General features: G+C 41.3%; 1 protein-coding gene across 2 annotated transcripts in view; it reads right to left on the bottom strand.

The window, feature by feature from the left end:
* The window catches only part of DSCAM (DS cell adhesion molecule), a 472,610-nt gene that overhangs the window by 48,191 nt on the left and 407,862 nt on the right, over positions 1-16,557 (bottom strand). The window contains exons 22-26 of one of the 2 annotated variants that reach the window (XM_066545552.1): positions 11,119-11,236; positions 10,146-10,309; positions 7,241-7,339; positions 6,494-6,682; positions 4,646-4,936 (exon numbers count right to left, since the gene is read on the bottom strand). In XM_066545552.1, coding sequence (XP_066401649.1) covers positions 4,646-4,936; positions 6,494-6,682; positions 7,241-7,339; positions 10,146-10,309; positions 11,119-11,236 — 861 coding nt within the window. Of the gene's footprint in view, positions 1-4,645; positions 4,937-6,493; positions 6,683-7,240; positions 7,340-10,145; positions 10,314-11,118; positions 11,237-16,557 lie in introns of those variants that run through there. The other variant, XM_066545553.1, reaches the window with a different exon arrangement.

The following is a 16,557-nucleotide window of genomic DNA, read 5'->3' as shown; positions in this document are numbered from 1 at the left end:
ATGCAGTCAAATACTATGATTAATTTGGAGTCTTATTAGATTATTAAAAAGCTGTAAGAGAGCTCAGAATTCCTCCCTATGTCTATTATTCCTTATTATGGGGAAATAGCACTGCTGTGACATTTCTGCTGGGCTTTGCTGTGCAAGGAACTCATTTGACAAAGCTCATTTTGTGCCACATACATCAGATTAATCCTTTGCACAGCAACATTCTGCTATCACTTCTGAGGGTGCAGCAGTGATAGTGATCTGAAATTCAGACAGCCAACCTGATACTAATCTGCTAAAGACTGTCTGACATTATACTCATCAGTAAAACAGGAGAGTAATGCTGGATAGAAACAATCAAATTTTGAGAGGGAAACGAGGGAAATGAATCTACCAGCTACTGGCAGGCAGCTCACTTTTTCATTCTGGGACATATTTGCATTTTGAATATACCTGGCTTCCTGGTGATATATAATACTTGAACTTTTCAATTCTTTTCTTCTTTACCTCTAAGGGACGTGAGAAGAATGCAGCACCTTCTGTGGAAGGCTGTTTAGTCATGGAAGACTTCTCACTCATTTCCTGATTACTATTAAACTGCTGAATGCAACCACAAATGAGGCTATAAAATGCAGATTTCCTTGAAATGCATAGAAACACGTAAGTATTGTGAACTGTGATGACTTTGGATGGAAGCTATTAAATTTTAACCAGCTACTGAAACATAAAAGTGGCTACTTACTTGCTAAAAGGAAAGGAGGGTGAGAGAGAAAAACAGGCACATCCTTTTTTACATTTTAATTGCTGCATTAAGTGATAATAGTTATATCTCATTATGTGCTATACAGTATCAGAATAAAAACTGAGATCTGATGCAGTACAGTGTGAGTGCCATAACCACAGTGAAAATGTAGAATCCCAAGTCCTGTTTTTTTTTCAGAAGAGCTATTTCAGCTGCATATAAAGAGAAGAGAAGCTCCCTAAAGGGACAAAGATAAAAAGAAAAGCTACAACCATCCAAACCTATATTAGGTACTTTGGAAAATTTGTTTTCTTACAATTGCATTTGGAATATTTTTCTAATATTCCACTGCAGTTCTTCTCCATAATTTTCTTTTTTTTTTTTTTGTAATTTTCTGTTTCTTGAACACACAGCAGGATGTTTTCATCTTGCCCTGAGATGCACATTTTGTACTACTTTAAAGGCAAATAAAATTATTAGATGAAGAAATGGAAAGAACTTCAAGCTCCTGGAGGTAATACTAATAACTGTCTCTACATCCTCCTAAACCCTTCTGGATACTAAAGGGCCAAAGTTTTCTCTGAATTACAGTCACAGAGACCATTAGGTTCAAGATTGCCTAAAATTATGTCTTTGATGAAAATCAAATGATGAGTGGCCCTTATTTCACTTAAGCCTGAAGTGTTTAGATATGTGATTATCACTATGTATACCTCTCTCTAGGCAAATGTAAACCTCATAACATTATAAACAGGCAGTTGGAGCTTAATTAAAAAGTCATACTGCACGTTTTCACATCACCCCTTTGTTGCTTTTCAGCAATTGTGTCAGAAATTAACAAAAATTAATCCTGGGAGAAAGGGAGAAAACAACATTTCAGCATTTGCTGTCATTGTAGGTGCCTGCTGGGAGCAGAATGGTCAAAGCTTTTTTGCAGGACTCAGAACCAGACAAAAGGGGAGGGTTTGTTTTGTTTTCCAGGTCGGTTCACCATCACCCTTTGTTAGCCTGATCGGTGCCTCACAGAAGTTGTAATCTGAATATCTCTGACCCCTTTTTCCCTTTGGTTGCAGCATCTCCCAGTGCACCCTGTGATCCCAGGAGTGTTTCCCTGTGTCCTTCAGGGCAGGGAGTGCCTGGGTGGGTCAGCATCAATTAGCAGAGTTTAGAGCTGATCCGATTTAATGCCAGGGCTACCGAGGAGCTGATCCCTGAGCTGGGAAGCTCCTTTGCAGCTCTCCACAACTGCAGCTGCACAGGGCTAAAAATATCTCCTTATGGATCGTGTGCTTCTGTAAAAACAAGGGGCAGGCAGGTCAGCAAACCTGTAAGCTGGAGATTGTTACTGAAATGCCCATGAACAGAGAGCAAAAAGCTGCACGTAGGTTTGCCATTAACCCTCTGACCTGATTCAGCACCGGGAGATGTGAGGGGGAGGATGCTGAGCCATGATACTGCTCCCACACACAGCAAAGTGACCCAGAACCACGTAACTCTGGGATTTCTGCAAACTTTACAAAGGCTTTATCTTAAAGCTGCTAAAGCTTCTAAGCTTGTTCTTAGCGTTTGGCATCCCAGAACTTTCATACACTGTATTATCTAATCTTCAAAGTGCTACTCTTGTATCTGCTTTATCTGAGGGGCAGCTGTGACCCCTGCAAGCTGGAAGGGGCTAATCTCACATCACAGGGTGAATCAAAGGTAGAGGCAGGGACAGAACTCAAAAGTGGGGCTGGCCAAGAAGTTTCCACTGGTTTTCTGCAAATAAAAATTCCCTGTCTATGGAAGCAAAACTTTCTGTATCAAATACTTGTAAGAATGATAATCCTCATCATCATCAGTTTATAATTTCAGTTCTGAGTCAAACCTAGCAAAGCTAGAAAATCTGAAAACTGAAATTTGCTTTTCCATCCCTGTTTTCCTCTCATAACCTCAAGGTCAGTATTTGAGCTTGCTCTGCCTCTCTAAGGCACAATTCAGTCCTGGCAAAGCACGCTTCACAAACAAAACCAGCAATATCACAAATGGGAAATTTTCTAGCTGACCAAAAGCAGTGGCCCAGGAAATTTAATGCTGCAAATGTTTTTTACTGTTTCATTTTATCCCTTTTAAAGATGCTATATGGCAACATAAAAAATCAAAGGGTGTGCAGGTCACACCAGGTCATATCATCACCCAATCAAAGAGCAGAGCCTGACAACATTTCAGATCAGATCATTGTAAGAATAGTTTTGATTTGAGTGCTACAAGTGAAAATTTAAGGCTCTGGATCTGCATTTTGATATAAATTCATTTTAAGGTATGGCTTAAGACTGCCCCAATCAAATAAAAGTGATGATAATGGGACAACTGAAAGTTGGATGCTGCCTGTGGAAAGATACTGGAAACAAAACAAAACCAGGATAGGTTAAGTAAAATGAGAAGAAATTAACTCATAATACTTGAAAGCATTATTATTGACAATAGCTACACCTCTCAGTAAAACAAGTCCTTCACATGCCTGGAAAAACCTGGAACATTTGTGTAGTAACTGCTTAGGTCCTGGTTTCCTGTGGATCTCTGGAGTGCTGAGGCAAGATCTCTCTGTTAATTTTCCAGACTATCTGAAATAATATGTGGATTGGTGTGGCAGCTCACCAAAGATGATATTTTTCCAAAGGGTGATTAATTATCTGCAAGAGCTGCTGAGTACCCAGCACAAAGGCTGGTACAGCAGCAGAGGATGTGTCAGGTGCTGAGGTTTAAACCCTGCCTAAGTCAAATCCCACATTTCTGCCTGGGAATGACCCCTGAGCTGTACATGAGTGGTGATGTTCATGTGGAGGCCTGTTACCAACACAGAGTTACAAACAGTTACCAATTTGGTGCTGTCACAACCATCAGCTCCTGTTTGAACTTGCTCACCAGTGCTGTAGCTTAATTTAACACTACAGATGTTGCCAAGTGGTTGCACAATGCAGCACAACACCCCTGGCAACACAGCAAGGTTTTACACTGGAAGTCTCCAGAAAAGCTCTGGCAATTCCCACTGGAGCAATCCAGAGCTGCCATCTGGAGCCATCTGTGCTGCCTTTTTTGCCAGGAATGCAGCCCTTCCCCACTATGGAGCCAGCAGCCCTCTCACCCAGCCTGGCAGCACCTGAGCTGCACTGAGTGACAAACTGGCAGCTTTGCTCCTGCCCTGGTGTCCTGGGTTTTGCAGGGTGGGCAGTAACCCCTGGCAGAAGAGTGGGATGAAACAACTCCCTCATGGTCTGTGTCCTGCTGCTGGGCATGACAGAGCCATCTGTCATGGCCATTAGTTTCACTGTCCCCTGTCTGTGAACGGGGATGATTGCACTGCCATTGCTCTGCCCTTGGAGGATGTTATCCAGAGGCTTTCCCAGAGGACAACCTGCTTGGCTGCTCCAATGTGTTCCATAATGAGTTTTGGGCTGTGTCACAGGGAACAGCAATTAAGCCAGACGCCCCTGTGAATGGCTGCAGGAACAAATTCCATGGAAGACTAAAATTTCATGGAAAAGATGCATGAAATACTAGGAAAGGCCCCTGTAACCATTGGAACTAATGACTTTTAATGTCCTATGATTATGTGTCTCATGGCTGATTGACTTTGGAGTTTTTCCTATGTGAGGACAAATAAACAATTCCTCTTTTCTGCCCGACAGCCTACTGTGAGGAAATCAGGAGCTATTTTATATCTTTGAGACTTTAACCTCTCTGACAGCATGGCTGGCAGATTCAAAATGGGGTTTTTGAGTAAAAAATAGAAGAAAAAACAGAAGGATATTTTTTTGGAATATTTTTTCCTTTTTTTTTTTTTTGAGGAAAAAATAGAACATGAGCAAAAAGGAAAAAAAACAAAAACAAACACATATGAAACCCAAGTAAAACAGCATTAAAGGAAACACTTACTGCCATCATAATTGAGCGTGGCAAACTTGGCTTGTTTCTCTGCACAGCCAGCACTGTTGCACACCCTCATCTGCAGCTCGTACCAGGTGGCCTCCTGGAGGTCATAGAGGATGTAGGACTTGGACAGGGATGTCCTCTGGGCCGTGGTCCAGACCGTGGTCCCAAAGGGCCGGTACTCCAGGGTGAAGGAGGTGATGGGGCAGCCGCCGTCGTTCCAGCCGATCAGGTTCAGCCTCACCCGCGTCGTGTTGATGCTGGCAAAGAGCTCTTGCTCCTTGGAAAACTGTGGCTCTAGAGGCAGTGAGATATTCCAGACAAAATGCTTTAATATTGCAGATTAAACCTCTCAAAATAGAAAATCTAGAGAATCATTTCTAGGGCAATCTTGAGTCTACCTTAAACTCAGTATCTATATATACAACTTCCCCCCCTCCTCCTTAAATCTTTTTTCCCACTTTATGCCAGAGTCACAAACCCAGATTTTCAAATCAGTATGTAGAAAAAAAATATCCAAACATCCATTCAAAAAATATGGTTTGTTTTGCCTTGCAGAACTTGACACAAACTTTTCCTTTATTTTTGACACTTATCCAGTTCAGAGGATGCTGCTTGCACACTCCTGCAATACTGGCTTGGAGCAGAAATCAGACACTGGCTCCATTCCCTTTATACATAAATATACTCCCTGTCTCCCTTCAACACACAGATAAACAACACCCTGAATTTTCATAAGAAGAGAAGAGCCAATTTCCTCATGGCAATGAAATAGTTGGAATTGCTATAGTCTGTGACAGTGGAAACATCCTCTTACCAAATATCTGCCAACCCATCTTAGAAAAAAAATATTAGAGAAAAAATGACAGAACATTAGCCTGTGTGGGCTTCAAGTCTCACTGCCACAGCCTTTTTTATCACAGCCATTTAAATGTTTCCAAAGCCTCTAATATTAAAATATCAAGGCCTGTTTTCTCATCAACCCAAGATCTCCAGCAGAGTGCAGGAGCTTTAGGAGGGTGAAGGGGATGGAACCATGTGGCATTCACATTCTCTGAACATGATCTCTTCACCCAGGGTTTTTTCTCCTGGGAAACTAAAAGGCAGTGAGAAGCCTCAGCGAAAAGGAAAACAATTCTTATCTCATTTGCTTCTCCTGTGTTGTACTCATGTGGAATGTGTTTGGAGATTGTTTACCCACAGGTGATTGTCTGATTTGATTCTGGCATGAGTTGTTTTCACTCGTTGGCCAACTGGGGCCAAGCTGTGTCAGGACTCTGGAGAGAGTCACAAGTTTTCATTATTATCTTTTTAGCTTTCAGTAAGTATCCTTTCTGTATTCTTTATTATAGTATAGTATTCTTTAATATAATATAGTATCATAAAATAATAAATTAGCCTTCTGATTATTTTCTGTTGTGAGTTGTTTTGACTCATTAGCCAATTAGGGCCAAGCTGTGTCGGGACTCTGGAGAGAGTCACGAGTATTCATTATTATCTTTTTAGCATTCAGTAAGTATGTTTTCTGTATTCTTTAGTATAGTATAGTATAGTATTCTTTAATATAATATAGTACCATAAAATAATAAATTAGCCTTCTGATTGGATTCTGCTGTGAGTTGTTTTGACTCATAGGCCAATTGGGACCAAGCTGTGTCGGGACTCTGGAGAGAGTCACGAGTATTCATTATTGTCTTTTTAGCATTCAGTATCTTTTCTGTATTCTTTAGTTTAGTATAATATTCTTTAATATAAAATAGTGTAATAAAGTAATAAATTGGCCTTCTGACAGGATGGAGTCCTCCTCATCACCCCTTCCCTCGCTGGTGCCCAGCATTCACAGAACCAACGCACCTTTGCCGAGCGTCTTGGCCTCGATGATCTCGCTGATGCGCCCCGGCCCCACCCCGTTCTGGGCAGTCAGGGTGAACTTGTACCAGGTGCCACATTTCAGGGTTTCCAGCCTGTAGGATCTCTCACTGGGGCTGATGGGGAAACTGCCCCACTGCTCACTGTTATCCTCTGAGTACTGCAGGATATAACCTGGAGGGAAAGCGTGGATGGCAATGGTATCACAAATCCTTCAGGTAACCCAAGGAGGCATTTTAATGACCTAATAAAACTGAAAAAATTCCCATGTGCAGGGAAAGATACAGCTCTCTCCTGACTGAAAGATACCAGGCAATGCATTTTGCTCCCCCTGACAACAGCTTAAATACCATTTTTTATGATGTCTTCAAGGGGGAAAAAAAAGGATGGATATTTCTAAGGACCCTTCAATCAGCAACAACCAGATGATGAACCTGCACCATCCAAAATGAGTGGTTAGAGATTACACATTTGGAAAATCAGATAGAGCAACTGTCATAACAGCTGAGGAGAAAGTGATTAAATGTGTGAATAAACCACCACAAAGACAAACTGCAATTTACTGAAAGCTGTTATCACCATGATAGTGCACATTAAGGGTTGACAGCAATACAGACTGGTTGTTTTTCTTTTCTTTTTCTTTTTTTTTTTGGAGCCATTCATAATTTTATACTAATCCTATCAACATATGATAATTTAGTAAGAAGCAGCAATTAACTTGAATTACATTACCTCGGATAGAACTGCCCCCATTGTCTCCAGGTATCCAGGAAAGAGTGATAGAGGAAGATGTAGTTTTGGATACAGTGAGTCTTGGCTGGTCTGGTGGAACTACATGGGAAAATAGTTAAAAATAGAAAATGCAATCAAATGGTTTGACACGATGTTAATCACTTCTAAGAGTCATTTATCAAATAGCTGCTTTGAGTTGCAAAAAATGCAAATTATTTCTGTCAAAGTGTCTGTTTAGCTGACATCCTTGGTTAAGATGAGAACAGACAAGCTCTCATTTTTTTATTTAATTTTATGCACAATTTTGTCTTTCAATTCCTAACCTTTGTTTTTCTCTGAATTTTTTTGCATCTGTCCTGTTAGACCTCAATGGCACATGAGCTCCCCAGTCATTAATTTTCATGGTTTTTGATATCTCTTTTGGGGAGAAGATAAAATTTTAGTGACAGGAAACATGTGCTGTTGCAAATGATGCCCCACTCATTTCTGTGTGTGCAGGCTATTATGGCAAAAATTAAAAAAAGGTGCAAATCAAGGGCTTCTGCCAGTGCAAATGTGAGAGTTAATCAGATATCCTAGATAGATTTGTGACTGGAGGCAGATCCAGCCCTTTTCCAAACCACTGAGGCTTTTGGTATAAAGAATTCCCAACCCTGTCAGCAGACTGGAAGCACTTCAGCTCTGCTGCTCCCCATAAACATTATGGGGGAAGGAAGATCAGGGTTCCAAGGACCAGCCGCTGACTGAGTGCAGGAATGAAACAGGGTTTTAAACTCTCATCCACTTCCCAGTTCCCAGCTTCCTTTGGAGGAAAATCATGGAATGGTTTGGGTTGGAAAAGATCTTAAAGAGCATCTCATTCCAGGCCACTGACAAGGGCAGGGACACCTTCCACTAGACCAGACTGGTCCAAGCCCTGCCCAACCTGGCCTTGGACACCTCCAGAGATCCAGGGCACCCACAACTTCTCTGGGCACCCCGTGCCAGCCCTCACCATCCTTACTGGAGGAATTTCTTCCAGCATTAGAGGGCAGAGAAGGAGCCCTGCCACATCCCAACAAGTTGCACTGGATAGGGCAAACTGGGACTAGGAATTGACACAGGGAGCTGGGACTGGAAACGGACTGGGAACGTTCTGCTGTCAGAAAAGTGGAGAAAATTGAGCTTTGCTGCTTCAAGAATAAGGAGTGAGGTATAGACAGTGTCCATGCTTGCAAAGGATCAAGAAACAGCAGCAAAAATGGGATGGAAATCTGGGGAGAAGAGACAACAGGATGGCCACAGCTCCCCTGGCAGGGGACAGAAAAGAGTGGTGGTATCAGTGACCCGTGCTGGCAGGAGCTGCCCTTGTCCTGACACAGTCCCATGAGCAGGCAGGACAGAAGTCCAGAATGCTCTGCTGTGTCCAGCATTCTGCTGCCAGAGAACATTGCCTGCTTTGCCTGTGATTAAGGGACAGCTCTTCCTGCAGAGTGAAACTCCAGGGAAAGCTCCCCACTGCATTCATGTTCATTGCAGAATAATGGGTGCTGATGTAAGGCAGAGTCTGCTGCTTTCCAGCTATGGATTACTTCAAAGAGAAGTTGATTTTTTTTTGCCCTCACGGGGCCAAACAGGGCTGAAGAAAACAAAAGAGACAGTTTATACTCTAAAGGAAAATTCCCTTTGTGAGATGGATTTGTTCTGTTATTCTGAGTGACTTGGCTGATTCCATGGGGAGAGAGTGCACACACTACACTGGGAAAGATTTATTGCAAAAGCTTTCATCACAGCTTCACCCTATCTACAAAAAATGGTGGTCCCACATATTAAAAGCCATTCTTTGTCTGTCCCTTAGGGAAGTAATATTGATTTGCTTTTAGTTGCTGCAGTTCAATAACAGCAAACATATGCAATTACAGAAGTACTTAGTGAAATATAAATGTAGGGTTTCCATTTGATGGTGTTTTCTCTCCCTACTTCCTGTTGTGGTCATGCTTCAAACATCACAGAAGAGCATCTTTAGCTTCTGTTGGATTGTAGGGAAGCTGATACATGCCAATATCTGCTGTGAGGTTTGCTCCAAGGCTTAGTGGAATGGTTTAGGCAGGGAGAGAGGGGGACTGCAGTGGAAACAACCTCTCTATGCTCTCATGTGTTTGCACTTGAAGCTTGAATTTCCCATCCAGGAGAGTGATTTTTGTACCCTCTAGTACAAAAATTTGCAGTAAATTGAAGCATTTTAGGATCTGCTTTAGTGCATGTGAGCAAGGAAATCTGCACAGGGAATTCTTGGTATGTGAATACACAGGTTCTGCTTCACTTTACACTTAGTTTATATTCTTATATTATCCCTGCTTTTGTACATATCAACACCATCCTGGATGCACTTTGTGCTTTTCAAAATGAATATAAAATGTAGCTGGAGAAATGCATTAACTGATGTTTCATTTCCAATGCTTCCTCATATTCACCTCATAATAAAATTCTCTGCCTGCATAATGAAGTTTTTGTGCAAGGTCTCAGTACAGAGGCAAATTTCTGCTGATAGCTTTCCAGGAGCTAAATTAAAGGCCTTCATGTCTTTCTGAATTTTGTAATATGAAAATGATACATGTGATATTTGTAAGGAGAAGGCAGAAGCTGATACCTTCTGTGTGAAGAACTAGAAGATAACAGAATGCAAACACACCGTTGTCAATCTTACAAAAACTCACATAGAGACTTAACTGAGTGTGTAAATTGTTTCATCTAAAGCACCATTTTCTAGATCATAAAATTCCCATGGCTGAATCAGAATGACTTATGTATGAATTTGGAAGAATTAGATTTGCACTAATACACACCAATACGAATATTTTGCATTTCAAACAGACACACCTTTAAACCCACGGTAACGATTCTGAGGTGGATCCAACAGCCTTACCTTGTACCTGCAAATTCAAAATGATTTCATCTGAGCCCCAGTTGTTGCTGGCCACACAGCTGTAGTAGCCAGAGTCTTCTGCCTTCACAGTCCTGATGACAAAGCTGCCATTGCTGAAGATGCTCCTTCGCCCATCAATCATCACTAGACTGGGTGTCCCGTTACTGCCTCACAGGAAACAAAGTGCATACATTAAAGAAGTTACAATCAAAATTCATCACAAGTGGATTTCATTTTTTGAAGCAGCTAAGGGTGGAAAGAGAGGAAAAGGTGTGGGGTGAGGTGCGTCCCTTCAATAAGGCAGCCATGAGTATTTGCTGTTGGGAAATATCTATAATTTGCTTAAAAATGCACTTTTCCTGGACCCAGTGTAGTGAAGACAGAAATTCACTCCTTCCTTAACTTGTTATTTCCTAAAAATGCTGAAATGAGGGTATAGGCAGTCCCTGGCTATGAAGTTCATCCTTATGAAATCATAGGTATTTATATCAATGCACAAGATGGTTTCATAGCACTGTAGTTTCCCTGCTTACACAGTGCTTGGATGAAAATTATTGTCCATGTGTGTTTCCAAAGTGGCTCTGTCAGACTGTGAAACTAAAGCTGAGAACAGAATAATGGAAAATTAAATATGTGCAAGACATTTACTGCCCACCTCAGCACAAATCACTGTATCAGGCACTTTGCTCTCTCAGAATAAAACCTTCCTGCCTGCCTGAGGATAAAACAAAAACACTCCTAAGTTTTACATTTTGAATGTTTACCTTTAGCCCTTCTTCATTATTTTTTTCTCCCTTTGATGCCCTGTAATCACCACAGAAATTTCTAAATTTCTCATCTACTGGGACCAAGTGCAAATCACCACCAAGAGTCCCTCTCCTTCCTGCCAGTGACCCAGGATCAGCCTCCCCACAACCCTCGGGGTTTTAAGGAAATGGGATTTATCTGAGCTGCACATTTAGTTGCTGGTTACCTATCCTTCATCCACTTGACTGTTGGAGCAGGGTCCCCCACAGCTTTGCAGGGGAGGACAATGTCCTTCATCCAGGGGGTTGTCACCGTCCCGCTGAACGTCAGGATCCTGGCAGGAGCTGGAGGGAGACAGCAAGGGAGACTGAAGGGAGGTTTTCTGTCACAGACACATTTTATGAAAAACCCTTTCCTTAGGATTTTTCCTCCTGAGAAGCTGAGAGGCCTCAGGAACAAAATGTAACCAATGGTTATCTGCTGCTGTGGAATGCAACAGGTGCATCTGGGATTGGTCTCATGGGGTTGTTTCTCATTAATGGCCAATCACAGTCCAGCTGGCTCAGACTCTGGTCAGTCACAAGATTTCATTATCATTCCATTCCTTTCTATTCCTTGCTAGACTTCTGATGAAATCCTTTCTATTATTATTTTAGTATAGTTTTAATATATCATTTTCTTTTAATATGATATATATCATAAAATAATAAATCAGCCTTCTGAAACATGGAGTCAAGATTCTCATCTCTTCCCTCGTCCTGGGACCCCTGGGAACACCACCACAGTGTCCATTCATACAGCCCTTGGAAGGGAAATAGAGACACCCACAATTAAAGGGGGAAAGCCAAACCAATCTAAAAATGATATTTTTAGGGTGCTAATTCCTTGTAACTTGTAATATTATTTCTTCAAGCAAAATATCAGTTTCAGAACCTGGAAGACAAGTAACTAAAAGAGAGATGAGGCATGGGATTGAAGAGTCTTTGTAGCAAAAGAGAGCAAACCCAGTTATTTATCATCTTTACTAATTTTTACATATTTTGGAGTAGAAATTATGGATAAAAATTATGTGCAGGGGATGCTTCTCTCAACACTTCCAGCAAGAATTGTCCACAGTAGACAGGTGTCTCATAAAAACTAAATTATTGATACATCTCTTTTACAACAATTTTGATATTGATATGTAGATCTATATTCATATGTAGAATCTATCCAAAATCCACAAATGTGAACAAACTAAAATCAGTTTTTAATAGCTCTCAGATCACCTAAATATATGTATACAAAATATCACTTGTGTATTTTCAGTTTATAGATTATGTTAGAACTTCAATTGTTATTCCTCAAGAATGACCCTTGACAGAAATACACTTTCTGTTGGCCTCTAAATTATATATTTTAAAAGCACACACTGAATGCAGATAGACAAAATACTGTATTTTTAGTCCTGATCTACTTCAATCGTGCACACAGATCAGAACTTATACTTAATAATCCATTTTGCACCAATTAGGAAAACATGAAAATGAGACCCAGCATCAAATATAACTGGGACAGTTAATCTGGAAAAAGATTCATGCATAAAAGAACAGGCCTTGAAAAATTAAGCAAAATTACTTGAGTAGGCTGCAATGGGACTTGAGATATTCACAAAAAGAAAAGATTTCACAGATTATACAATCAATTTGGACTGTGTTGCCTGTGTTCTCTTCATGCACTGTTGAAGGCCGAGATTCTCAAGAGGTTTTTTTTGTTTTTTTTTTTTTTTAATCAAGAGTTTTTTTATTTTCCCTCTGGTCAAAATTTTAACTAAAACACAAGTTGAAGGTAACAGACAAAGTGAGGGTTGGGTAATTGGCCAGCACTACTTTCCTAACATGTCCTGTCCTGGCTGAGCAGCAGCTGGAGATCCCTGCAGATCTCCTTGCAGAGTTTAACCCTTTCAGGACAGAGCCATGGTTTGTGCTGCCCTGGGAAGGTCTGACACTGGGCAGTCGGAAACTCTCATGGATCGGGTTGGTTTTCCACCTGGGCACTCCTAAGATAACATTTTCTAGATAACCTAGATATCCTAAGAACACATTTTCTAGCAAAGACTTGCACAGGGCTGTCCTCCCAGAGGCCATCTCTGTTGGGTTTGTATGGCCAGGTTTTGGTAGTGGGGAGGTCACAGCTTGCCAGAAGCTTCCCCCATGTCCAGCAGACATGATGAGCTGCTTGTGACCCCTACACCCATCATCCTGGGCTGCTGGAGAGGAGGAGATAGAGCTGGGAAGGAGGGAGGGGTATGGGGAAGGTGTTTTTAAGATTTATTTTTCTTCCCGTTATCGTGCTCTGATTTTGTTGGTAGTAAACTCAGTATCTCCAATTTCAGTTTGTTTTGCCTGTGATGGTATTTTTTGAGTGGTCTCTGTCTGTCCTCATCTCAACTCATCAACTTTTGTTATATTTCCCCCCCCTGTCCAGCTGCAGAGGAGAGTGATAGAGAAGCTCTGGTGGGTGTCTGGCACCCAGCCTGGGTAAACCCATCACACTACGGGCTAATTAACCAAAGTAACTCAAACAGAAAAATGCTCAGAGCAGCCAGAGACACAGAGTGCAATGCTGACTCTGCTGAAGTTGGTGTTAGAAGTCACATTTGTCTTCAGTGGTGCCAGGTTTTGCTGCAGGAGGTGCCTCGTGGCTCTCATGCCATCTCTGAGCAGCAGCAGGAGATGCTGTCAGCTCCATCTACCAAACATCTGTGAGCATCTGGACTGCTCAGATTCCTGTCCTGTGCAAAGTTCCCTCTGCAACATGAAGTCTGAAAACTCATTTAAAACTGACTATTAATCATTTTCTCCGTGGCCTTCCCACATTTCCAGTGTTTCTTGAAACATCCAGCTACTCCCAACTGTTGCCAGTTCCTGCAGGACAAAACATGTGGAACACAGGAATCCTGCTGAAGCCTTCAGCATGACATGGCACCACTGTCAGCAAAATTTTTGTGTTATCCCTTTGTTTTTAATACTAATTTCAATGTGAATTCTTCCTTAAGAAGTCATAGGCTGGAGATCAGATGTTGAAAGTGCAACATTAATGTTATAGCTCCTGGTTTTCAATATCCTGTATCCCTCATTTTACTGAGATGGGTGGAAGGAACATAAATCTCACAGGAGCCTAAGCCACTGATAAGATGATAGACCATGACTCAGAAAATCATCAGAAAAGCACAGTGCACTATTTCTGTGAAAGCATCCGCAGCTTTCTATGGATTTTCTCATTCCTTCCATGTACTTAGTGCTTTTAAAAGAAATGGTAAAACAGCAGGAAATTTTTCAAGACCAATTTTCTTTATAGCTGAACTTCAAATGATGTCCTGAGACTGCTAAAAGGTGCACAAAGAAAACTAGAAACAAAATAAATGTCAAGTGAAATCCACCTCAGAGCAATAGGTTTGAAATTCTAGCAGGCATTCATGAGGTAAGAAAGGCTGGGATCTCACAGACCTCTTTCTTTTGAGCCATGGGTATTTTTGGAATCATATGGGTAAGCTGCAGGGTTTACTTCTTTGTTATCAAAGCTACCCACATGCCTACACACCTCCCTCTAGCCTTACATCTGATGGCATGGCACTGGATTAGGGCTGTGTCTGTTCCTATTATTTTTACAAACCACCCAATTATTAATTGAAGATAAAGAGGTTTCTTCACAGAACAGTGCACTCTCTTATGATAATGCAGTTTTCTGCATGTTTGCTTGTTTAAATTACAAATCCTCTAACCTGCATTTACTGCCACAGAAATAGAAATGGGCAGAAATCCTTTGTAGGAGGATGTAACACACGTGGGTTTCTTCCTCTAGAGGACGCAACTGTGGTTTAAAGGTGAACTTCAGAAGGAAACTGAACAAGAGCTATGACATTTCACTGCAGTTCAGCTTCAAAAAAAATAAAAAAAATAAAAGCTCCACCAGTGAATACCCTGGGTCAGGAGATTCTTTCATTTACTTTCTCACAGAAGAAGGTGGGCAGGCCCTGGCACAGCTGTGGCTGCCCCTGGATCCCTGGCAGTGCCCAAGGCCAGGCTGGACACTGGGGCTGGGAGCAGCCTGGGACAGTGGGAGGTGTCCTGGAAGGTGTGGAACTGGATGATTTTTAAGGGTCCTTCCAACCAACCCATTCCATGGTTCTCTGTTTCCAACATCCCCTGTACTCCAGTATGATCAAAGAAACAGAGCAGTGTGTACTGTCATGTGAACCCCACATTTACATAAGTAAATGTTACTTAAAAACATTAAACACACAAAGCAACGCAGACTAGGGGGGGAATCTGTTCAAAATTCATGCTCAGGTAGTTCAGAAAACCAGGGGAAACTCAAAAGTCGGAGAGTTGTCCCCAGAGGATCAGATTGCCAGGGGTCTGGATCTGTTATTGTCACACTGGCAGCAAATGCCATTCCCCATCACTCATGGTCAGTAAATCAGAGGGACAAGTGCATGCAAGGTTTTTTGTCTTCTGAGTATACTTGAAAGGCTAAACCCACTTCTTTCAGGTCATCAGTGAAGAGTAATTTGAGGGGCAGGAGCAGAGCTTGCTTACGTGGAGGCTGAACTTTCATTGCCATGATTATTTTCTGTTTGTTGGGGATTTTTTTTTATTATTTCTGTCAGTTAATTACAGAGAATAACAATCTGTTCTGAGAAATGAAGACACTAAAGAAAGAAAGAAATGTTAACTTGAATTAAGCTTTCATTTAAATTGGACTATCCATTTCACATCAAACCCCTATCTAGACATTCTCATTGTTCTCAAAGGAGTTCTTAAAGGGGTTATAATTAAGTTGACATAATTCAATTCTAAGTTAACTCTTATTAGCTGTCATGACGGTATCATTACTTGGACAGTTACTGTGCAGTAAGAGAAGCAAAAAAAGGAAGCAAACAACTACAAAATAATGGCCCACAGGATGGTTTTGCATTGGGAACTTTGGCAAAATCAGGCTTTAGCTGCTTCTAACCCCAGGATGTGCTGTTTGCTACAGATGTAGAGGGGGGTGGAAAAGGTCTTTGAGGCTTTGAGCTCTGCCCATCCTTCCTCATTGTGCAGCCACTGCCCTCAGCACTGATCACCAATTTCTCCCAGCTCCGTAAAAAGCCCTGTGATGCACTCATAAAGGAAATTTTGTATGTGATACAAAAATTTCTAACCTAGCTACATCCAAAGTTCATAAAATTGCTATCTATCAGTATTCCTAGTGCCCATCAAACCCTCCACAAATGGATTATTCATTACTTTTACAGTCCTAAGTGCATGTAAGAGGCTTTTCCTGAGCATCATCTAATGCAGACTTTATATTGGAGCATCACTACAAACTCTAAGGTTGACTGGATGCATTCTACTGTCCTTTGAAATAAAGTCTTCTTCAGATTGACCTGTCTATATTGAAGTAATTAATTATTTTTTCTTTTAAGTCATCTTGCCTTTTCATAAAAGTTATTTTTAAGTTCCATGACTTATTTGTCATAATGGATTATGTTATATAATCTTCAGAAGAGCAGAATTAATTCTGGTAAGCTGGATCAGTTTAAGTCCATGTGGGTCAAGTTGCAACTTCTCAATTTTTGGCAAACAGAGAGCAATTGCACACTGCAATTCCTCATAACTTGAGGTCATGAATATTGGTG

The sequence above is a fragment of the Molothrus aeneus genome, chromosome 2 (assembly GCF_037042795.1).
Source record: "Molothrus aeneus isolate 106 chromosome 2, BPBGC_Maene_1.0, whole genome shotgun sequence".
NCBI lineage: Eukaryota > Metazoa > Chordata > Aves > Passeriformes > Icteridae > Molothrus > Molothrus aeneus.
Note: the sequence above shows the minus strand (reverse complement) of the source record. Positions and strands in the feature narration are given on the sequence as shown.